General features: G+C 48.3%; 2 protein-coding genes and 1 long non-coding RNA gene across 4 annotated transcripts in view; 1 reads left to right on the plus strand and 2 right to left on the minus strand.

Annotated features, from left to right (window-relative positions):
* Positions 1-4,076: 4,076 nt before the first annotated feature.
* On the plus strand, positions 4,077-9,127 carry Aqp7 (aquaporin 7). The gene is made up of 5 exons (XM_052718285.1): positions 4,077-4,349; positions 4,790-4,927; positions 5,126-5,244; positions 5,419-5,636; positions 5,935-9,127. The coding sequence occupies exons 1-5, from the start codon at positions 4,172-4,174 to the stop codon at positions 6,125-6,127; spliced, it is 846 nt and encodes a 281-aa protein (XP_052574245.1). The 5' UTR covers positions 4,077-4,171; the 3' UTR covers positions 6,128-9,127.
* Positions 4,893-12,335, minus strand: LOC128097640 (uncharacterized). Of its 2 annotated transcripts, XR_008213928.1 has the most exons (4): positions 11,885-12,335; positions 9,121-10,407; positions 5,267-5,461; positions 4,893-5,004 (listed from the first exon to the last, which is right to left on the minus strand). It is a non-coding gene; the product is annotated as an uncharacterized LOC128097640 (long non-coding RNA). The 2 variants fall into 2 exon arrangements; XR_008213927.1 differs by having other exon boundaries at positions 4,981-5,461; positions 11,885-12,331.
* A 4,268-nt stretch (positions 12,336-16,603) lies between these two features.
* Positions 16,604-22,955, minus strand: part of Nfx1 (nuclear transcription factor, X-box binding 1) — a 69,271-nt gene continuing 62,919 nt past the window's right edge. Inside the window, 2 exon segments of the mRNA XM_052718454.1 lie at positions 16,604-17,364; positions 22,644-22,748. Of these exon segments, the coding sequence (XP_052574414.1) occupies positions 17,292-17,364; positions 22,644-22,748 (178 nt within the window). The 3' untranslated portion in view covers positions 16,604-17,291.

The following is a 22,955-nucleotide window of genomic DNA, read 5'->3' on the forward strand; positions in this document are numbered from 1 at the left end:
CAAAATCAACTATGCTGGGTGGATCAGGGCCATTCACTGGCAGTTGGGAAGCCTGGCAGCAGGATCTCACCATGTGAAACTGGTTCACTCGTTCATCATCTTTAGCAAATTTTTAAAAAAGATCTATTATTTATTTAATGTACACTGGTGTTTTGCCCATATATATTCTGTGTGAGGCTATCCGGTCCCCTGGAACTGGAATTACGGACAATTGTGAGCTGCCATGTGGGCACTGGGAACTGAACCTGGGTCCCTCTGGAAGAACAGTCAGTGCTCTTAACCTCTGAGTCATCTCTCCAGCTCCAACAGATGGTTTTGAAGCAAGGTGTGGCGGCACATGAATGTAATCCCAGGACTCCAGGAGCTGAGGCAGGAGGATTGCCATGAGAAGGTCTGTCTCAGGAGCCAACAACATAGTCAATGGCGTTGAATGAGGAGAACGGAAGTAGGACTTCCTGTCTGAAGCCCCTCCATGCTCATCCAGGCCTTGCCGCTTCCCGTATCTCCCAGCCTGTCACCTGGCCTGGCCGCCTTCCACACCCATCAGCTCCTGTTTGCTCATGCTGTGCTCCCCCACCCCACCCCACCCCACCCTGACTGCACGTCAGGCCATCTCTGGGCACCTTGCCCCTGTCCTGGGCTCCTGCAGGACCCAGGGAGCCCTGCTCAACTGCCTCTCTCTGCTTTGGGGGCTGTCTCACTTTGCCCCCTAAGGTTTGTTTGTTGGTTGGTTTTACAATTGTTTGGTGTGTGTGTGTGTGTGTGTGTGTGTACGTACTGGTGTGTATGTGCATGTGAGTCCAGGTGCCCACAGAAGCCAGAGGTGTTAGATTCCCCCTGAAGATGGGGTTCCAGGCAGTTGTGAGCCCCCCTGACTCGGGTACTCAGAACTGAACTCAGGTTCTCTGCAAGGGCAGTGTGTGCTCTCAGCCACTAGCCAGCTCTCCCGTGTTTTTGTTTGTTTTAGACAGGGTCTCACTGCGTAGCCCAGGCTAGCCTCAGATTTGGGATTACAGGCTTGTCCTGCTATGCCCAGGTGCCTTGCTTCCTTTTTTCCATTTTTCGTGTGTGGTGTGTGGAGGCATGTGGAGGCCAAAGATCCAGGTTGAGAATCACCACCCTTCCACCTTAATCACTGACACAGCGGCTCTCAGTCAAACCTAGAACTTGCTGATTTGGCTAGTCTTTCTGGCTGGTCGCTCTGGGGATACGCCCTGTCTTCGCCTTCTGGGGTTGGAATTACTGGTGATTCCACACCACTCAGCGTTTAAGTGGGTTTCTGGAGATTTGAACTCTGGTCCTCACACTTGGGTGGCACGTACTTTAACTGCTGGGCTATCTCTCCAGCTCTTTTTTAGAGACAAGGTCTCACTACATTTATAGCCTTGGACCCTGACTGGCCTGGAAGATACTATGTAAAACATGACACCTCAAATTTAGACTAACCCTCTGCCTCTGGAGTGCTGGATTACAGGTGTGCATCACCATGCTAGGCCTGGCTCTTCGCAACTGTGCCCCCCACTCTGGAAACTGCTTGACCTGCCGCTCACCAGAGGAAATCATCAGGAGGCTCACTGTACCCAGTTCCTCCCCTTCCTGTGCCTCTCACCTGTAACCTGTGCATGTACCCACCTCCCTTCAGCTGGAGCAGATGCCTCCTTCCAGGGGCCTCTCCACCTCTGTACCAGTCACCCCCCCCCCCAGGTACTTTGCCCATCTCACTCTCCTCTCTCTCTCTCTCTCTCTCTCTCTCTCTCTCTCTCTCTCTCTCTCTCTCTCTCTCTGCCTATACCAAAGTCTCTCTACCCAAAACAACACAAGACCCAAACCTGGCACCAGTCTGGACCAGCTCTTTCCACTTCCTCCTTGTCTTTTGGGGTCGCGGCTCAATGGCACAGCACTTTCCTTGCATGAGTGAGGGACTGATTTTTCTTTCACCCTTACTGCTTCACACAACAGGAAGAATCCAACCACACTGTCCCTCAGAATTATCTTTGCTGGACCCAGTGACGTGTGCCTGAGACGGAAGGATAGTTGAGCTTAGGAGCTTGAAGCTATTCTGAGCAATATAGTGAGACCTTGTGTCCAAAGCACAAAAGGAAACAAAAAATTAGACTTTTCCTCACCACCATTTACCGCTTAATCTCTGGACCCAGCCACTGCCCCCAGGGCCTGACAACACAGGACTCAATACCTTACAGATGACTTTTGGAGTGTCACACCCGAGGGACTGCTCCTTAGACCTTTACACTTGTGACTCAGGCTGCCAAGACAGAGCTGACTCTGCCCTCCTCAGGATGCCATCTCTCCCTGGTGTCCATAGCATAATTTCTCCATTCTTCCATTTCAATATATGCTGCAGCTGACATTTCTAACACTTACCCTGAGTCCTGCACAGGCTCAGCTCTGTGCCCTCTCCTGGTATCATCATCCATTGATGGAGTTGCTGCCAGCTCTCATACCCACAATTCCTTAGGTTTTTTTCTTTCATAAACAAAGGCATACAAAGGAAACGCAATCAGTCAGATACGTAGTCTTTTCATAGTAGCCACATTAAAAAGGCAAAAGAAACAGGTGAAATTATTTTGAATTATGGTATTTAACACATATATTCCAAACTTCATGTCATAAGTAGTCAGTGGAAGACTACTAAAGTGATCCTCATTTCTGATTCTAGGTATGTGAAACCTGGTACATGTTTTTACACCTAACGGCAGGTCTCGTTTGTAGTAGCCACACTCAAGCACATAACAACCACGTGTGGTCAGTGACTGCCACGTTAGAGGACACATAGGCAGACCCTTTGCCAGCAGCCCGACAGTAGAGATCTCTTCACAACACATGTGCGAACACATGGACATCTCAAAGGAAGTGTCATCTGAGTATGTTTTTATTTTTAAAAGTTTATTATGAGCTGGGCAGTGGTGGCCGATGCCTTTGATCTCAGCACTCAGGAGGAAGAGTCTGGTGGATCTCTTGAGTTCCAGGCCAGCCTGGTCTACAGAGCGAACTCCAGAACAGCCAGTGCTACCCAGAGAAATCTTATTTCAAAAAGACCAACAGCAAAGTTTATTATGCTTTATTTGTGTGTGTGTGTGTACAAATGTGTGCTACATCACATCAGTGGAAGTCAGAGGACAACTTTTTGAAGTTGCTGTTCTCCTTCTATTATATAGGTTCTGGAGTCAAACTCGGGTTGTTTGGGTGGTGGTGAGCACCTTCTCCTGCTGAGCTGTTCTCACTGGCCCCTAAATGCTTTATGATGTAGGATCAGGTATTACAGGCAGAGGGGGTAGTTTTTGTTTATGATTTGTTTGTTTGTTTGTTTGTTTCTGGACAGGGTTTCTCTGTGTAGCCCTGGCTGTCCTGGATCTCACTCTGTAGCCCAGGCTGGCCTCTAAGTCAGAGATCTACCTGCCTTTGCCTCCCGAGTGCTGGGATTAAAGGTGTGCTCCACCACCGCCTGAGGGGTTAGTATTTCTAAGAACCCAAAGACACTCATGGCAGCAGGGATTTGCGTAGATGACTTCTTAGAGTCATGCTTGGCTCATCACGTGACAGGTGATGTGACCTTGAATAGGTCCTTCAGCTTCTTTAAGCTTCAGGTAGCCCATGTGTCCGGTGGGGAGAATAATAGTTCTTTCAGATGGACTGTTAGAACCTCCTTAGGCACGTAGTATGTCTTGAGGGGGCCAATTCACACCAGCTGTCCTCCTTGAAGCCCTGCTCCCACTCCAAACTTGAGACTAGTTATAGATCTAGCCTCTGAGTGTAGCATCCTATATCTGGATCTTTTTTATCCCCATTACTCAGCTCTCATTGACTCTGAGATGCTTCACTAGGGGCCAAGGAGGGAAGTTTATAAGAAAAGACTGGAGAAAGAAGGCATGGTCTTTTTTTTGCGGGGAGGGGAGCGGTTTGAGACAGTTTCTCTGCGTAGCTTTGAAGTCCTTCCTGGAACTCTCGGGTCTCCGCCTGCCTCTGCCTCCCAAGTGCTGGGATTAAAGGCGTGTGCCACCACCACCACCACCACCACCACCTCCACCACCACCACCACCACCACCCCCCAGCAGAAGGCGTGGTCTTTATAAGTGATACTGGGGAGGCCCAGGGACGAGGGCATAGGGGTGGGGTGGTGAGGAGCAGAAACTGAGTTTTGAGCCTTCCTCCGATGGGGGAGGTTGGGCCGGCAGCTCCCTCAGAAGTCCCTCCCTCACAACAGGTATTTGGTCTTGGTTCCGTGGCTCATATGGTTCTGGGACAGCAAAAGCATGGGAGCTTTCTTGGTGTCAACTTGGGTTTTGGCTTCGGAGTCACCATGGGAGTGTACGTGGCGGGCAGCATCTCCGGTGAGTGAGCCCGTATCTGGTCAGGCCAAGACTTTCTGGTGGGCTGCTTCTGTCCTCTTCAGCAAGCCTCTTCCCTGGCACAGAAGCCCCTTCTGCTGCACCTTTAGGCGACCCACAGGGAGGGGGGCCCCTGTGAAGCCCTTTCCTCTGCCCCTGTCTTCCCCAGACTCCTCACGGACCCTTTGACTCCCCCTTTTCACCAGCTGGCTTATCTTAGGCCAAGGAGTCACCTCTCTCCTCACTTGCCTTATGTAAAAATGGTGATGGCGGCCCCAGCTTTGTGTGGCCTTTTAAGGGTTACGTGAGAGAGTTCTTGTCACAGGAAACACACTCCATAAACAGTCGCCTTCCGTATTTATTGTCGCTGTTGCTGCCACGTTCATTTTGTTGCTCATTTCTCTACTTTTAACCCCCACCGCACCCACCTCTTCTCGTGATAGGGGCCCACATGAACGCAGCAGTGACCTTCACCACCTGTGCGGTAGGCCGAATGCCCTGGAAGAAGTTCCCCGTATATGTACTGGGCCAGTGCCTGGGCTCCTTCTCAGCTGCAGGCACCATCTACTTATTATTCTATAGTGAGTGTTCTTCCCGGGTTGTTTGCCTCCAGCCTCTTTTTCTGAACTATGGCTAGATGCCATCTTGGTATCTAGTTCTGGAAGGATGAGAAACAAACAAACAAACAAACAAACAAACAAACAAAAAACCTAGCCTAGTAAAGCTGTTGAAGAATTTCCAGCCGCTTACTCCTCAGGCTCCTGTCTTTGTCTCCACAGGTGCCATTTACAATTTTGCAAGCGGAGAACTGTTGGTGACAGGTCCCAAGGCCACGGCAGGCATCTTTGCCACCTATCTCCCTGAATACATGACCTTGTGGCGGGGCTTCCTGGATGAGGTCAGTGATGAGGGTGACTCACCTCAAGTTCCCGGTGACAGATAAAGAGGACGGATGAATCCTGGATGGGATTGTACCAAGACGTGTCTCTGCCACTGCAAATTTGGGGTCCTGCCTGAGCGCCTGTGACTTGGCCCATGTCCTCAGTGGGTTGCCATGACATTTACTCTCCAGGTATTCTTGACCGGAATGCTCCAGCTGTGTCTCTTCGCCATCACTGACAAGGATAACAGTGCATCACTTCAAGGGGCTGATGCCCTGGTGATAGGCATCCTTGTTTGTGTTATTGGGGTGTCCCTCGGCATGAACTCGGGATATGCAATCAACCCATCCCGTGACCTGCCTCCCCGCATCTTCACTTTCATTGCTGGCTGGGGCAAACAAGTGTTCAGGTACTGCCCCTGCAAGACCCCGTTCCTCTCAGCTTCTTGGGTGTCCCTGCATGCAGAGGGTGTGAGCTGTCAGGGCGGCACAGGAGAATCTTAGGAAGTCTCCAGGTGGTCTGGGATCGGGAGGGGCCCAAAGATCCTCAGCTGTGGATCCTGCTGTTGGACTGCCCCTGATTCAGGCTGAGAGTCCCTTAGGGTAGATGGGGTGGCTTCTTTGCTCACCCTGTGGTGGTCTGAACTAGATACAAGTGACATCCTGGGCCTCAGTGTCCTGAGCAGGCCTCCTCCTCTTTGCCTGCAGCGCCGGGGACAATTGGTGGTGGGTGCCAGTGGTGGCACCCACCCTGGGTGCCTACATAGGTGGCATTGTGTACCTGGGCATAATTCACCCCAGCATACCACGGAATCCTCAGAGACCGGAGAACTCTGCACCAGGAAACCAGAACGTAACCGTACCACCCAAGGTCCCCCTCACCTCCGTCACTTCCACCTAACCCGCCCCACCCCTCTGTGGCTCTATGCCTCTGGAGAGCTTCTAAGTAGAGCTCTCTGTGACCACAATCCTGCTGCAATAAAGCACACCTCACTGGCAGTGGTCCTCCTGCAGCTGAACTCTCTCCTGGGCTCTTCTGGGACCTTGTCATGTAGAGCAGGCTGGCCTTGAACTTGTGGCAATCTTCCCACCTCTGTCTCCTGAGTGTTGGGGATATAGGCATTTACCACCCTGCCTGCCATATTCCAGGGTTGTTCTTCTGGGCTCTTTTCTTAGCACTGGGGCATAAGGGCCAAAAGACACCAGCTCTTTCCAGCTCCAGGAGTGGTGTGCCTGGGAGAATGTCTACTTGGGGCCTCACAGTGATATAAAGACACCAGACAGACTGGTGGACCTTCATGCATTGGTGTATGTGTTGGGAGATGGGGGCCAGATTTGGGGACTCTCTGAGGGTATCCTGGGACGGTACTCCGGGGTCTCCTGCTTCTTCCTTCCTCCAGTTCTGAGCCGGAGAAGGCAAGGCCAAGAGTTTACACCAGGATTTCTCAACCTGTTTTCATGAGTGCCTTCCTCAGTGGCCTTTTAGAGTCACCCCCTGTGCACCCCCTCACCTTGAAACAGGGTATTATGTAACCAAGTCTGGCTATGAACTCTTTTTTTTTTTTTTTCCTGCTTTTCAGGACACAGTTTCTCTGCGTAGCTTTGTGCCTTTTCCTGAAACTAACTCTGGAGGCCAGGCTGGCCTCGAACTCACAGAGATCCTTCTGCCTCTGCCTCCTAAGTGCTGGGGTTAAAGGTGTGCGCCACCACTGCCCGGCTCCCTAGCTGAAATTTTAAAACTCCATTTCCAAGCCTGGTGATGGGATGAGGCAGGGGTCAGCAGACATCATCGTTCTGTCCTGTCATCAATTTCCATGAATGCTGAGTGAGCCCTGACTCTGTGCAGGCTCTGGAAATGCATGATGGATGAGGCTGGGCCTTTGTGTCTGAGGACTGTGTGTGTGAGTGTGTGTGTGTGTGTGTGTGTGTGTGTGTGTGTGTGTGTGTGAGAGAGAGAGAGAGAGAGAGAGAGAGAGAGAGAGAGAGAGAGAGTGTGTGTGTGTGAGTGTGCATGTGTGTATGTGTGTTGGCAGAGGGTGGTGAGGTGGAGGTGTGTGCAGTGTCCTTTACTGGGGCTGAGGGTCACACTTTATAGCCTTAGAGAACAGGGGACAGAGGAGGCTGGACTCCTTCTGGAGGTGGGGGACAAGGTGAGATTTATTTATTTATTTATTTATTTATTTATTTATTTATTTATTTATTGGTTTTCAAGACAGGGTTTCTCCGTGTAGCTTTGTGCTTTTCCTGGAACTCACTTGGTAGCCCAGGCTGACCTCGAACTCACAGTGCTGAGATTAAAGGCGTGCACCACCACCGCCTGGCAAGCTGAGATTTTAAAAGCTCACCTGAACTATACTACCAAGTGTTGGATGCTGGAACTGGGACAGATGGGTCCACAGAGAAAGTCATGAGACAATATGCTGAGAGGGGTATAAAATAATGATTATAAATGTTGGTTTAAAAAGGGGAAGTGTAAATGTGAATTTAACAGGAAGTTGTAGACTTTTCAACACTGTACACAAACTCCTTTGTTACAAATCAATATTTATGCTTCTAAAAAAATTATGCCGAGAGGAGCCAGCAGGGCACGTAACGGGCCAGCTCAGCACTGTAGCCTGCAGATGGGTTTTGCTCCATCCCTACAAGGACCACTGGCGGGGCGACATTTTGTGGGCATAACAAGCAATGCCGGGGATGGAGCTAGGGCTGTTTGCAGAGCTCTTGCTTAGCATGTGTGAGCCATGGGTTAGAGCCCCAGCACGCTACAGAGCTAAGTGTGGTGGTATATACCTGTACTCTCAGCACTCAGGAGGCGCAGGCAGAAAGGCCAGCCACGAGCTTGAGGCCATGGGTTACACTGTGAGCTCCCAGACCAACCTGGGCTACAGAGTGAGATTCCATCTCAAAACAAAGAACAGAGCATAAAGCCGTACAGTCTAGTTGAAAATAAGCAATATAGTCTCTGGACTTACACATGGATGTAACAACACTATTTAAAAGGAGAGATGAGGACTGGAGAGATAGCTCAGAGGTTACAAGCATTGGCTGCTCTCCCAGAGGTCTTGAGTTCAATTCCCAGCACCCACAGGGTGGCTCACAACCATCTGTAATGAGATCTGGTGCCTTCTTCTAGTGTCTAAGCACACATGCAGGCAGAACACTGTATACATAATAAATCTTTGAAAAAAAAAAGGAGAGATGATTTCTCTAAGGGCATGTTCAGAGCACAAGTTTCATGTAAGATTTTAATGATTCTCTAGTTCTAGGATTAAATGTATGAATTTGTTATGTGATTTTGCCTGATAATATATTGTGATATAAACTCCCCTGTGTATATGTCATGTATTTAAAAACAAAAAAAGAGCCTGAACTGAGCACAGTAACTCACACTTGTCATACTGAAGGTTCAAGGCCAGCCTGGGCAACTTAGTGAGACTCTGTGTCAGAACAAAAGTAAAATATATATAATAAAAGAGGGGGAGTGGGATGGTCGGGGGGGGGGGGGGGGCAGAGCTGCCAAGCCTGACTACTTGGGTTTGATTCCTTGGTCCCACACGATGGATGAAAGGAAACGACTCCCAAAAGTCGTTCTCTGACCTCCACATGAATGCTGTGGCAGTTGTGAGCACGCACAAACATGCACACGCATTTACACACACACACACACACACACACACACACACACACACACACACAGACTAAAAGAGATCAGGATGTGGTTCGATTGTAGAGTACTCACAAGAGACCCTGGTTCAATCCCCGGTACCACAAAAGAAGTAAGCAGAAGCTCTACAGAGGAAATAATCACAGCATGGGAGTGGAAGGAGGCTGACAGGCATGGAGAATGCTGGGATCACACGGGACCAGGAAGGGAAGAGAAAAGCTTGCGTGTACCTGGTGTCCCATGCTAGGAGGATGAAAGCCAAGTGATCCAGAGCTGGAGGTGACCAGGAAAGGGTTGGCCGCTACACGGCTCCAGCCTCTTGACCCCGGGCAAGCTCCTTCTCCCCAGGGGTCTTGTGAGCATGAACATATGAGAGGTCTACACAGGCTCCAGGGATGAGGGTCTGTCTTATCCTTCTGTTTATTGATTCTTTTCCCCATCCACTCCATGCAGGTGCTTTTACCTGCTGAGCCCCATCACACCTGCCCTGAAACGAGCTTTTGGTTTGCTGTTTTGAGACTTGGTCTCTTTATGTAGCTCAGGCTGGCCTCTAACTGATAACCCTCCTGCTGAGATTCCAGGCCTGTGGAACCATGGCTGGCTCCTGTAACACCTTTCAGTTTCTGCTCAGTGTCAGGCTCACAAGATCGTTGACCCCAACCACAGATCAGGCCTATCCATTCTCTCAGTAGTCGCTGGTTGAAAGTCTGTACTGTGGCAGGCACCATCTACCTTCAAGGATATAGACACAAGGAAGATCTTGTTCTTTGGCGTTTATATTCATGCACAGTCCATGGTGTGTGAGTGATAACGCCAAGGAGAAGGAAGAGGAGATAGGAAGTGGGAAATGTGAAGAGGAGGTGGGGGGCTGGAGGAGCCTTCGTGCTGGAGAACAAAGGTGATGAAGGGTCGGAAGGAGATGAGAGCAGAGAAGCCAGGCCTGGGAGACTGAGGCCAGGCCCAGGGAATAGTTGAGGGTAAGTGTTGGAGCAGAGCTGAGGAAGTCTCCAGAGGAGAGACAGGTCTCAGTGCAGGAAGGAAGGAAACAGCCAGGATGGGTGGGGTGGGCGTCACAGCACTTGTGGGCCTCAGTCTTTTGGCTTTGCTCATAACACATTCCTCTGCCATTCTTCCTGCCCCAGCACACACTGGCTGTGTGCCTCTCCCCTCTTCCGGCCTTGTTTTCCCATCTGTACAACGAGACTTGGATCTGTTGGTGTTTGGTGGCCTCCCAGATGACTTTTCCAGCACCTTGAAGAGCCATGTTATGACCCCACTCTCCATCCTGCCCCCTCTCCAGTTGAGTCTGCTGTTGAGAAGAGCAATGGGGATGAGGAGGAACACCTAGTCCAATGCTGGGCTCCTCTAGGTCTCTGGTTCGCTTCTCAGCCTGGTGGGAAGAGTCCCTCACTCCTTGTTGGGCCTGCCTTCCCACTCACTCTGGGTCTTGCTAGGGACGCTGGCTGCACTCAGCTCCGAGTGGCCTTATTGACCTTCTTCAGATGGAGTCTTGCAGCCTGGGAAGTGGTAGGAAAAGTCACCTCAGCCCAGGTGTTGCTGGTGTTAGGAGTCTGTCCCCGCACCAGCTCCATGACCGGCACATTCGAAGTTCAGGAGCTAAGCAAGGGGTCTTGCCTCTTATGTGCACGTGGCATGGTGCAGCTCCGTAAGCCCACCTGCGGGGAACCTTTACCCTCAAAGAGCTGGACACAGACCCCCCTCCTCTGTCCTCTCCTCCCCCCACTATCTCTTCTCTGTCTCTGTCTCTCTGTCTCTCTGTCTCTGTCTCTCTCTCTCTCTCTGCCCTCTGCACATGCTTCTCCCCCAGGCCTGGTTCTTCTGCCCTCCCTCCTCCTAATAAAGCTCTGATACTGGGTTTTGTCGTGGCTTGTGGCCTTTCCGTGCGGTAACTAGCGCCGCTTATCATTTTTCTTTTTTTCCAGAGCTGAGGACCGAACCTAGGGACCGAACCCAGGGCCTTGCACTTGCTAGGCAAGCGCTCTACCACTGAGCTAAATCCCCAACCCCAAAATTACCATCTTTTTTTTTTTTTTGGTTTTTAGAGACAGGGTAGCTTTGTGCCTTTCCTGGAATTCACTCTGTAGTCCAGGCTGGCCTCAAACTCACAGAGATCCGCCTGCCTCTGCCTCCCGAGTGCTGGGATTAAAGGCATGCACCACCACTGCCCCCACTTATCATTTTTAACAGATGTCCTGTACGTGAGGAGTCTGTAGCCACCCCTACCGGTGTACCCTCATTTGGCTCCATAGCCATCTGCACTGACCTTATTACAGGGAGCAGGAGGTCTTAGATCCTGCCACTTATATACATAAGGATCATATTGTACACTTGAAAGCCCAGTGAAGCCTCCAGCCTGGATCCAAGTACCTGCTCTGCTATCACTAGGTGTATGACCTGAGCTAAGAGGAAAACAGCTCCCATCTCACATTGCCGCTGCCGGAAAGACAGGGCTTCTGCCTGGCACACAGGTCTTATGCTGGCTGCATGTACTATGCAATCTCTCATCCAATCCTCTAACAGTCAAGGAAATTGAGGCCCATGTGTCTTGGCACCTAAGGGTATGAGCTTGGCTAGCTTTGGGTTTTGAATTGTCCAATTTTTCTGTAACAAGAATATAAATAACATATAGGAACAATTAAATGACAACCTCCCCCCCCACCACACACACACAAACACACACACACACACACACACTCACACACAGAACAAAATAAGCCAGCTAGGCATAGCTGCATAGGGCCTATAGTCCCAGCTATTCGAGAAACTGAAGCAGGAGGATTGCTTAAGCCCAGGAGTTTGCAGGCAGCAGGGTAACCTGGAGACTCACCGTTTCAAAACAAAACAACAAACTCCCTCCTTATATTGAAAAGCCCACATTCAAGTGTCCTGAAACTGCGGCAGGCTATTGAGACTCTGCGCTTCCCTTTGCTTCCTTGTAAGACAAAGACGAGGCTCAGGACTGAGGAGCTTTACCTTTGCCATAAACATTTCCCTGTGATCGAGCGTGGCTGGGTAGAATCTGCAAGAACTCATTGCGCCAGGCTGGAGTCCTGCTCATCAGAGACACGGGAGCTTCAGCTACAGGGAGCCAAGGCTCAGGGGTATGAGGAGGAGGAGGCAAGGCAGGGAGTGGCCGAGGGCACCACTGCCCTGGTCCTCTGCCCTGTCCTGTCGCCTGAATGATGTAGGCTTGTCTTTGTACCTCTTCTTTTTGTCCACTTCCTGGACACGATCTCACCATCCTTTAAATACCATTATGTATCATAGCTCCCCAAATTAGCTCCCGAGCCCCATCCTGTCTCCAGACTTCAGACTCTCATGTACAGCCACCTACTGGACAGATTTCCATCTCCAAAGCCGGTTCCTCCCACACTCTCCTGTGCAAATGGCAAACTCAGTTTCTCAGCTGCTCTGGCCAAAAACTTTGAAATCATCCCCGACTCTCCTTTCTCTCACATCCCACATGCTGCCAACAGATCCCTTAGGTATTATCTGCAAACTGTCCCCAGAACCCAGCCACCCCTCGCCACCCCACCACCGTCACCGCCTCTCTCGGATGACGGCCAGCATTGGGTGATAGCCTCTTTGCTTGAAGATGCTCGTCCTTGCAATCTATTCTCAATACAGGCTGGGATCCCTTATTACTTTAAAGTACTTTTTGTATGTGGGTGCTGTGCACACCTGTGGAAGCCAGGGCCACAGGACACCTCTAGAGCTGGAGGTTGTGAGTTGCCTGATTTGGGTGCTGGAAACTAAATTTGGTCTCTGGAAGAGCCATTGCTCTAGGCCTGGATCCTTTGTAAAAACTGAGCTAGATCTTACACATTATTTTGCCCAAAGTTTTCCATTGACCAACAAGGCCTGATGCTATCAAATTCCCTCTGCTGACCTCTGGATACCTGCTCTTCCCTGTTACTGGCTTCACAGCTCATGGCCGGCACCACTGCGGAGCCTTTGCAGGGCTGTTCCTGCTGCCTGGAATAGTTTTCCTTTGGGTATCTGCATGGTTTGTTTTCTCCCTCTGTGTCTACAGTCTGTATTAACTAGAGAGAAACATCTAAAAAGAAGTGAAAATGTGACCAAAAAAAAAAAATAGCCTTTAATCCCAGCACTCCAGAGGCAGAGGCAGGCTCATCTCTGAGTTTGAGGCCAGCCTGGTCTACAGAGTGAGTTCCAGGATAGCCAGGGTTACTGAGAAACCCTGTCTTGAAAGACCACAAAAAAAAAAAGGTGTGTGTGTGTGGGGGGGGAGCCAGGTGGTGGCGGTGCACCCTGTCTTAAAATATATATAAGGGAGGGGGCTTGTAACTTTGTAACCGTTACTAAAAAATTTGAACTGTAGTGCTTTCCTGATGCTAAGTACGCATCCCACTCTGGTTTAGGGTTCTATACTGCACTCTAGTGGCCAATGTAGAAAAAGTCCTGTCTTCTGAGAGGTTCAGCTTGTTCTGTTTGGGGAGATTTGGTGCATCTCCCTGCCCACTTGACTGGACCTGTTGGGCCACCCCGCACCTCCCCCCGCCCCACCCCCAGGGACTCTGAAGAAGCTGCCTCTGTTCTGCGGCGAGGACACAGGAGACCTACTAAGAATCTCAGATTCCCTGTTGTTTACGGGTGATCTTCAGAAAGTGACCTAACATACTTCTGGGGCTTCGAGGAGTAAAGGATGAATGTGCTCGTCGTGCTTGATCAGGTGGTTAACTGTTAGCCACTGTTAGGAAAGGCCACCTGGAAAGTGTGCAGAGATGGACTTCGGACTCCTCCACTCCTGTGTTGGGCACAGCAGACAGCAAAGTGGGGTCACTGAAAGCTCCCGCCCTTGCCAGTGCCACCTGACCACTGCTCCATTCCTCCCCTCCCCCACGCTACCTGCTGGGTGTCCAGGTCTGGGCTGGAGGCTTAGCTGTTCTGATGCCCTGTGGCATGTGGAGACGCTCCACCTCCCTGAACACCACTACCACCCTCATGATAGCCTGGGCCAGCACACAGGCAAGAATCATTGTCCCACTGGGAGGATGCAGAATCTGCTCAGCATATGAGCAGGGACCATCACGCCACCTGATGGATGCAGAACCTGATGCCCACTGTAAGCAAAGTGCCTGGGTCAGAGCAAGCCAAGGCAGGAACAGCGTTACCTCAATGTTCAGTCAGGCTCTCTGCACAGACATCTTAGCCAGGCTAAGAGCAGCCTGGACCGCTGGGAAGGACTTCCAAGTGAGTTCTACAGGAGGAAACTGGGGGGGGGGGGGGGGGGGGGGTTATAGCTCATTTTCTTGAGGACTTAGCTTCCTCCTGGCCTGTACACCAACCTTGATGCGCCACACACTATGGTCCCAAGGAGTCTGTTTCTTCCAGACTTGGCCTTTGTTAGCTGAGGCGCAAGAGTGGCTTCCACAATTTCTTCGAGGGAACCTTGGGAAATGGTACAGGAGATGCATGCTGAGGTCACGGGATGCGTGAGAAGCAGAACTTTCTTTTGCTGTGGGTCACTGAGAAGGTAGGCCAGTGAAGGCTGAGATGCCAGTGTGGTCTGCCAGTCTCTCCTTTTAGGAGAGGAAGCACATGTCCCACTTTCCTTAGGAAGCGAGGTCCCCAGCCTTTTAGACAGGAATCCTGAAGTCCAGCAACACAGGAAGGAATTCCTCAAACCTAAATCTACAGGACAGCCTCTCCCCTAGGCCTGTCTCCTCTACTCTGGCCTTTGAAACATGGCTGGACAGGATCCAGAGCTGTCTCTCCCAGACCTGCAATCAGGAAGGCTTTTCATCTAGCCATGAGATAAGAGTTCATTCTCTGGAAAGCTCTGGCCATAAAGAACACTTGCAGAAAGGATGGGGTGGGAGACAAGATGGTTGTGCTGGCACCCACGGTCCCTTCCCCACACTCCAGCCTGAGGTCAAGGAGACAAGTCCATGACCACATTCCGATTTTTTTCCCTTTTAATTTGAAAATGGCTTGGGAAGTCAGAACATTTTCTAATATGTAAAAATCATGATTTGGGCCCAGGCAGTGGTGGCACATGCCTTTAATCCCAGCACTCAGGAGGCAGAGGCAGGCCGTTCTCTGAGTTCAAGGCAGATCTCTCAAGTTAAAAAAAAAAAAAAAGGGAAGTGTAAAGTTTAATGTGAAGCCCCACACTTTCTGTTTCAAATGTCAAGTCTAACTGTGTAGAAGTTCACTGAGTTCTACAGACTTTGGATCTGGATAATTTTGGTGCTATATTTTTATTTGCAAGTTCCTTTTAACCTTTTAACAATAAACTTTATAATTAAAAAAATATTTACGCCGGGCGGTGGTGGCACACGCCTTTAATCCCAGCACTCGGGAGGCAGAGCCTTGCGGATCTCTGTGAGTTCGAGGCCAGCCTGGGCTACCAAGTGAGTTCCAGGAAAGGCGCAAAGCTACACAGAGAAACTATCTCAAAAAACCAAAAAAAAAAAAAAAAAAAAAAAAAATTTTACTCTGGTCTCTATGGAAAACACCTGTGGACTTCTGATACATACAGATCATAAGTGCAGCCTTGCTACCCTGGCTTGGGGTTTGTCCATGGCTTCCATGACTCACACAGATCCCTGTCAGCCTCAAGCCTCCCCACCAGCTTTTCTCTGCCCACTCTGGACAATTAATCCTCCCTCAAGCTCCAGCACACCTCCTTTTCCAGTCCCAGCATGAGGTTGGCACCAGGCACTCATTCACCAGGAGAGGCCCAACCGGCATCACATTCTTAACTCGGTTAGCGTTGTAGACAAAGGATGCTTCTGTGCTTTCCAGATGCCAACTATCATGTTCATGGACTCTGCATCTGATGCACCAGGGTGCGATTCCTTTAGTCCTCACAACCCAAGTCAGACAGGAGGAGCCCCCATCTATGCACTGGCAGGCCTAGATCTGAGAAGCATACACACAGCCAGATCACCTACTTCCCCTGGATTACAGCTGCACTTCCTGTTGGGTGTGAGGCCAGAGACCCTGTACTAAACAGGCCCAAAGAGCCACTCTGTTGTTTCCCACCACTTCTCTCCAGTCGCCCGTTCATACTGCTACACCTCATGCCTTCCTACAGAGATTAGGGTTAGGACCAAAGCGCAGCCCCGTTTTTCCTATAAAATTAAGTGCCTCTCAGCTGGGATTGGTGGTAGAGACCTGTAATCCTAGCACTCAGAAGGCTGAGCAATGAAGATTGAGAATTTAAAGCTTGAATGAGCTTAAGCAACTTAGTGAGATCCTGCCTCAAAAAACAAAATAAAAGTAAAAATTAAGTGCCTTGTTTTATGATTCCAAGCTTCTGGGGCTTAAAGGTTATTTTAAATTGAAAAGAAGCCAGGTGGTGGTGGCACATGCCTTTAATCCCAGCTCTTGGGAGGCAGAGGCAAGTGGATCTCTGTGAGTTCGAGGCCAGCCTGGTCTACAGAGTGAGATCCAGGACAGCCAGGGCTACACAGAGAAACCCTGTCTTGGAAACAAAAACAAACACACACAAAAAGAGTCCAGCTTGTGATGAAGAGGGGCCAGTAAAGATGGCCACACACCCGCCTTAAAGGAAACTGAAGAATGCCTGCAGTGGGCTGCTGGGCATAAGCTCTGGACTGTCGACATATTTCTTTGACTATTCAAACAGCAGTTCAGAGCTCAGATGTAGGGAGAGTTGGTGTGGCTGCTGAAGGCCTAGGAAAAAGCAACACAGGACAGCTGTCTGCATGAGAGTCTTTATCAACCAGAGTGGACTCAGGGCTACAGTGGACAGTTCACAGACCCACAACGTAAACATGGCAGAAGAGAGCTTGCTCCAAGTTCTTACCATTATGGGGCACAGTTAAACTGTCCCTGGGTAGGCTCGGTGATGTGGTGGAAGAATGCCAGGGACTTGAGAAAATGTAAATCTATATCCTGACCAATCTAGAGTTTTCAGTCCAAGTCTTAGATAAGACGGTTTAAGACCTGTATGATTCCAGACACGGTTTACCAATGGTCAGTACTTCATGTGTCTTTCCACATGAAGACTGTCAAGTCCACCTGGTGAGCAACTGGACAACCAAGACTATGGCTAAGTGCCACAAAGCTAGTTTGGGATAAAAAGTCTGGTTTATCCAAATAAAATACGATACTCCCTAACCCTCTTAGTAATCACAGTGATGAGGTGAGAAGCCTCTTCAATCACACAACTAAAAATCCAGTGGCTACACAGCCAGGGAGCTGGCCACAGTGAGATACTCGGGACAGGAGTAGACAAGGGGTTCTGACACTCATGCTTTGGATGTATCAGCACAAGACAGCGCGTGTCTGGGATTCTGCCGCGCAGCAGGAACGAGCATGATTTATCTGCTGGCAAATGAGTCTCCGCTACACAGAATCATTCTTTTATCTAAATGTATCTATCTTCTCAGTCCTGGACATCAAAGTAGTCAATCACTGGCTCCTTAGCTATCTTCTGTAAATTACTGCTCCCAGGATTCCTGCAAAGCAAGCAAAGAACAGTCAGTCTTGTCTTCTCTAGGGGAAATACACGACCCTGTTTCAAAAAACCAAACTCAGACCCAAACCCAAACATCAAAACCACGGCTTGTTTGGATGCACAGACCCTGCTGACCCAAACCTAGGCTGCCTGGGTAAAGAGAGGGTACTCTTGCTGAGGCTGTGCCTGTCCAGCTGACAGGAGCACCAATGGTTACAGTCCTGAAGATGGCCTTGTAAACTACCGCAGTCACCTGTGCAGAGGCTCTGTGCAAGCACGATAGTGGAGACACTTCCAGGACTGCCGTGTGGAAGGCTGGAGAGGAAGAGGGACCTGTGGGTTTCAGAGTAACTTTCAGCCATCTCCCTTGGCTCCAGGGGAGACAGGGAGGGGAAGGAAAGGAGGTGGTCCTCCTTTGTGATTCTTCAATATGCTGAGCATTTAACTGCTCTTGTACCAGCTCTCCTAAAGCCTGCAGTTTCTCTGTTGTTAAGGGCCATTGCTGAACCCAATGGTTAACAGGCTTGTCTGTTAACCATTTTAAAGGTTGGTGTCTTTGAAAGATAAACAGTTGTTGTGCCCTGTTCTTTTACAATCTGGATGGCTGGTGACTGCTCTTTATAATAATACCTCCTAATATTTCTCTCAGAAACATGTGTTAGTTTATGGTTTATTTCTCAGGTTGGAGGAGTGTTAATCTGGGTATTCCATTGTTGTAATAGATCACGGCCCCATAAATTCATAGCTATATTTGCCATATATGGCTTTAATTTTCCTCTCTGTCCTTCTGGCCCTATACATTTGAGCCATCTTGCACTCTATTTCACTTGAGATAATGTTCCAATCCCTAACAGCTGAACATTTACCTCCTGAAGAAGCCAATTTGAATGCCAAAATTCTGATGCAATTATTGTCACATCTGCACCTGTGTCTACCAAACCTTCCAAGAGAACGCCATTTATTCATATTTTTAATTTTGGTCTATGTTTATTTATAAAAATTTGCCAAAAAATTCACTTTATGGCTTCTCCTGAATTTCCTGTTCTCTCTGCTACAGCTGTTCTATCACCCCGAGCAGCCTGATTTATTCCAATAGGCATTTGGTTATTTGATTGCTCTGAGAAATATGTTTCTTCTACGATAGCAGGAAAAGTCTGAACTGAATTTGCCATGGGGGCTTGTGTGAGGCCCCTCTGGGAGTTTCCCAATGGCAGAGGCAGAGGATTACCTTGTCTGTCCCTTGTTGATCTACATTCGTTGGTCCAATGTTTACCCTTACCACACTTTCTGCATAATCCAGGGGCATTCTGTTGCCATTGTTCCTTGAATAAACATTGTTTCTAGGAACACTCTGTTTACATTCCCTTTGCAAATGATCTTGTTTACCACAACTAAAACACTTGACATTATTATTTTTCCTCAAAGCTTTTGATATCACCTCTCCTATCCACATATCATCATGGTCATGAGACTCAATATTAATTGTGTCCCTGATCCAATCCTCCAAGGGTGCTGATCTGGCCTTTAACGGCCTGATTATTATTCTGCCTGCTCCATTCGCATTCTCAAAATCCAAAGATAAAATTATTATCTGTCTAGTTTCTGAATTTGGTATCATTCTATTTACTGCTGCAGACAGCCTTTGCAAGAAATCTGTGAAGGATTCTTTCGGGCCTTGTATAACTTGTATAATAAGTGATTCAATTTTCTTCCCTGCTTCCTCAATTCTGTCCCATGCATTCATGGCTGCCATGCTGCATAGAATTAAGGTTTGGTTATCATATAAACATTGTCTTTGTATGTCAGCATAATCGCCTTCTCCAAGAAGCTGATCCTAGGAAATCTCCACAGCTCTAGTCCTACACTGTTGTCCTATTGTTTTAGCTTCCTCTTTCAACCAAGTTCTCCATTGTAATTATGCTCTGGCCTCTAGGACAGGTGTAATTAATTCTTTCCAGTCCTGAGGGATAATTCTATTACAATATTTCATTCCTCTGAGTACCCTTTGGGTTACATCCTACTGGTAGTGGAGTCTGATTGTAAAAAGAACAAGTAGGACATTTTCTAAGTATCCCCATAAGACTACTAGTGTCCACAATCAGTAGGAAGTAGCCTAGAAAACTACACCCACATTCCTCAAAAATGGATTAAGGACATTTGTCTTTGTTTAGAGATTGGTTACAAATTGTTATTGGTCATAGTCAATATCTTTCTTTCTTTCTTTTTTTTTTTTGGAGCTGAGGATCGAACCCAGGGCCTTGCACTTGCTAGGCAAGCGCTCTACCAATGAGCTAAATCCCTAACCCTGTCAATATCTTTCTAAAGAAAAAAGGGGGATAGGATATAGATATGATAGGATGAAAGGGTAGATTATTCAATATACTTTTAAAGAACAACAACTTGTGTAAAATGTTTTACATTGCCATAGATTTTAGTTTATTACAAATTTAAAGTTAATTTTGCTATACTGTATGTATATTTCTACTCTTGTTTAAGGTATTATGTTTGTACAGCTCATTTGAAATTGTAATGTATAATTAAGAAATACAGATTAATAATTAGTCTTCTATGATAGTCAAACTTATAGTCATATTAAGTTTTCTAGGTATACATAGATATAATTCAATTAGGTAGGTAATCTTCAAACTCTTCAAAGACCTATAGAATATGGCATTTAAAATGTTTTAAAAACTTAGACTTTCTGGACAGTAAGACACATCTGCTCCTGGCAGCACCGATTTACTTCAGAGAAAAAGATGGGCATCGAAGACACTCCATATGGAGTTTATCTTCTTCTTGGCAAAAATAGCCACTTGGGCAAGAAACTGTTCTTGCCTGAACTACTTGACAAAATGTCTTATAAACTGGACACACAGGACCCATAGGAAAGGAACCACAAAACTTTGCAAGGCGAGATGCTCCTTCAGGTTCCTGCTTCACAGAAGAAACTGCCAGACATTCTACAGGACACAGAGAAAAAAAATGACCGAGAGACTAGGCCTATGGCTGAATATGGATGCCCCAATGTTATAGAGGAATTTTGGATGACTGTCCAGGCAGGCAGCTGTCTCTGATATTCTAGATTTTTAGAAGTTGCTTACAATGCTCTTCCTGTTTACTTAGATAATATTATATCCTTCTGGGGTCTTTGATGTAGTTGAAGACTAGGTAGTTATAATTTTCCTTGGTTATGATAAAAGATAAATTAGGCCGGGCAGTGGTGGCGCACACCTTTAATCCCAGCACTCGGGAGGCAGAGCCAGGCGGATCCCTGTGAGTTCGAGGCCAGCCTGGTCTACAGAGTGAGATCCAGGACAGGTGCCAAAACTACACAGAGAAACCCTGTCTCGAAACACCCCCGCCCCCCAAAAAAGACAAATTAGATATGAAACTTTAGACTCACAAATATAGGATAGATAAAATATTTTTGCCAAATACAAATAGACTAGATATTGTAACTGTAATTCTTGCTAGATAACTGTTTTGTTATATGTAATTTTACTATGTTGAAGTTAAAACCTTCCTTTTAAATAGAAAGAAAAGGGGAAATGATGAGGATGTCATTCCATATGCTGTGAATATGTGTTGCTCTGATTGGTTGATAAGTAAAGGCCAGTAGCCAGGCAGGAAGTATAGGTGGGACAAGCAGGCAAGGAGAATTCTGGGAAGAGGAAGGGCAGAGTCAGGAGTCGCCAGCCAGACACAGAGGAAGCAAGATGACAAGGCAAAACTGAGAAAAGGTACCAAGGCACATGGCTAAACACAGATAGGAATTATTGGTTAATTTAAGTGTAAGAGCTAGTCATTAATAAGCCTGAGCTAATGGCCGAGCAGTTTGTAATTAACATAAACCTCTGTGTGTTTACTTGGGGATGTGAGTGGGAGAGATTTGTCCTGACCACTGGCGGGCTAGGACACACGAAAACTTCCAGCTACACCTCTGCTCAGCTGAAAAAACGCCTGGCAGATTCTTGCTTTTTTCTTTATACCAAAATAATATTTTTATCATAAAAATCATTTAAACCCTAGAGAAGTAGGTGGAGCAAAATGTGAAAGTCAAGGCTGGAGGGATGGCTCAGAGTACCACTGGCTGCTCTTGCAAAGGACCCAGGTTCAATTCCCAGTGCCCATATGGCAGCTCACAGCCATCTGTAACTCCAGTTGGAGGAGATCCAACACCCTCTTCAGAACTCTGTGGGCTCCAGACATGCTTGTGGTACACATATATACATGCAGGCACATGCATATATTCAACAGATCCGCCTGCCTCTGCCTCCCAAGTGCTGGGATTACAGGCGTGTGTCATCATTGCCCAGACTTTCATATGATTTTATTTTCTCCCTTTAACTATAATAAAACAATATTTAGAGTAAATACATTAGTAAAATGATAATGTCTTAACTGGTGGGTCTGTAAACACAGGCTTATCCATCACCCTTACAGGCACGGCAAATGCTGTTTCTTGAATTGGTCCCACCATGGACCATCTGTTACCCATCCCAAGTCACCCCTTGCCTGGCTTTATCTTCACTGTGTTGTGTGGCCGCGGTACTGAATCTCATCCCACATCTGAACTTCCTGCAGTGTCCATGTTTTTGCTGTTTTCACGCAGAACGCATCTGATCTTCACCGTGGGGTCCCGAGTCTTCCTGACAGTGCTGTCACTCCCAAATGCTGCACCCCTCCCCCTTCTTCAGAACCATCTTTCCCCGGGCATTGTCTAAGCTTGCTGTTGAACCCTCCAAAACTAAATAAATCTCTGAAAAAGTGAAAATCTCGACTTGCCTGCTCCACTGCCAACAGTCCCCCCACATCACTTCCACCTACTGTTAACTGCATCCATTTCTAAATGATCTGGAGTGGCAGATAACCCACCATACACTGTGGGAATTACATTCAGCTAGCCTCTCTTTTGTTTTTAATATTTAAAACATTTATTTATTTACTGTTATTACTTTGTGAGCATGGTGTGTGGAGGTCAGAGGACATGTCTGTGGAGTTCACTGTCTCCTTCCACTTTCTGTGGGTCTCGGGAGCTCAGTCAGGCTACCAGGCTCCCACGGTTAGTGCCTTATCTACATTGCTGACCCAGTGACTATTCTCTTAAGGCTTTGCTGGCTTGAACAAATGTGTCTGATGCCCTAATCAAAGCCTATCTGGACACTCACACCCTAAAGACAAGCCAAAGCAGGCCAGTGATGGCAGATGTAGCCCAGTGGTTACCCCTCCTAGCTCCTCTGCTCCCACAGTTCTACTGAGAAGCAGCTGAAGAATCCTTACTTGTCTGTCTGGTGTCGGTGATGAGGGATTGGTGGCGGAGGCCGCGTCTGTGTTTCTCTTTCAAGCACGCTGGTCAGCGAGGTGGGAGGACAAATGGATTTCCCCCTGAAGGAGGTAAAGCAGAGCGTGAAAAGTGAGGCCCCTGAGCAGACAGCCGGGTCAGAGCCCAGCCTCGGACCAGGCGGCTCCACTGCTGCACACACCCAGACACCACCTGTCTCAAGGGTGGTCAACCTGCATTCAATCTGTCCCCTCTGCCAGACCTGCTGCCCACTTCCTCCCATGCCACACTTGGTTTTTGTTCACTGTGCA

Source organism: Peromyscus californicus, unplaced genomic scaffold (genome assembly GCF_007827085.1).
Source record: "Peromyscus californicus insignis strain IS unplaced genomic scaffold, ASM782708v3 Scaffold_5__1_contigs__length_169319896, whole genome shotgun sequence".
NCBI lineage: Eukaryota > Metazoa > Chordata > Mammalia > Rodentia > Cricetidae > Peromyscus > Peromyscus californicus.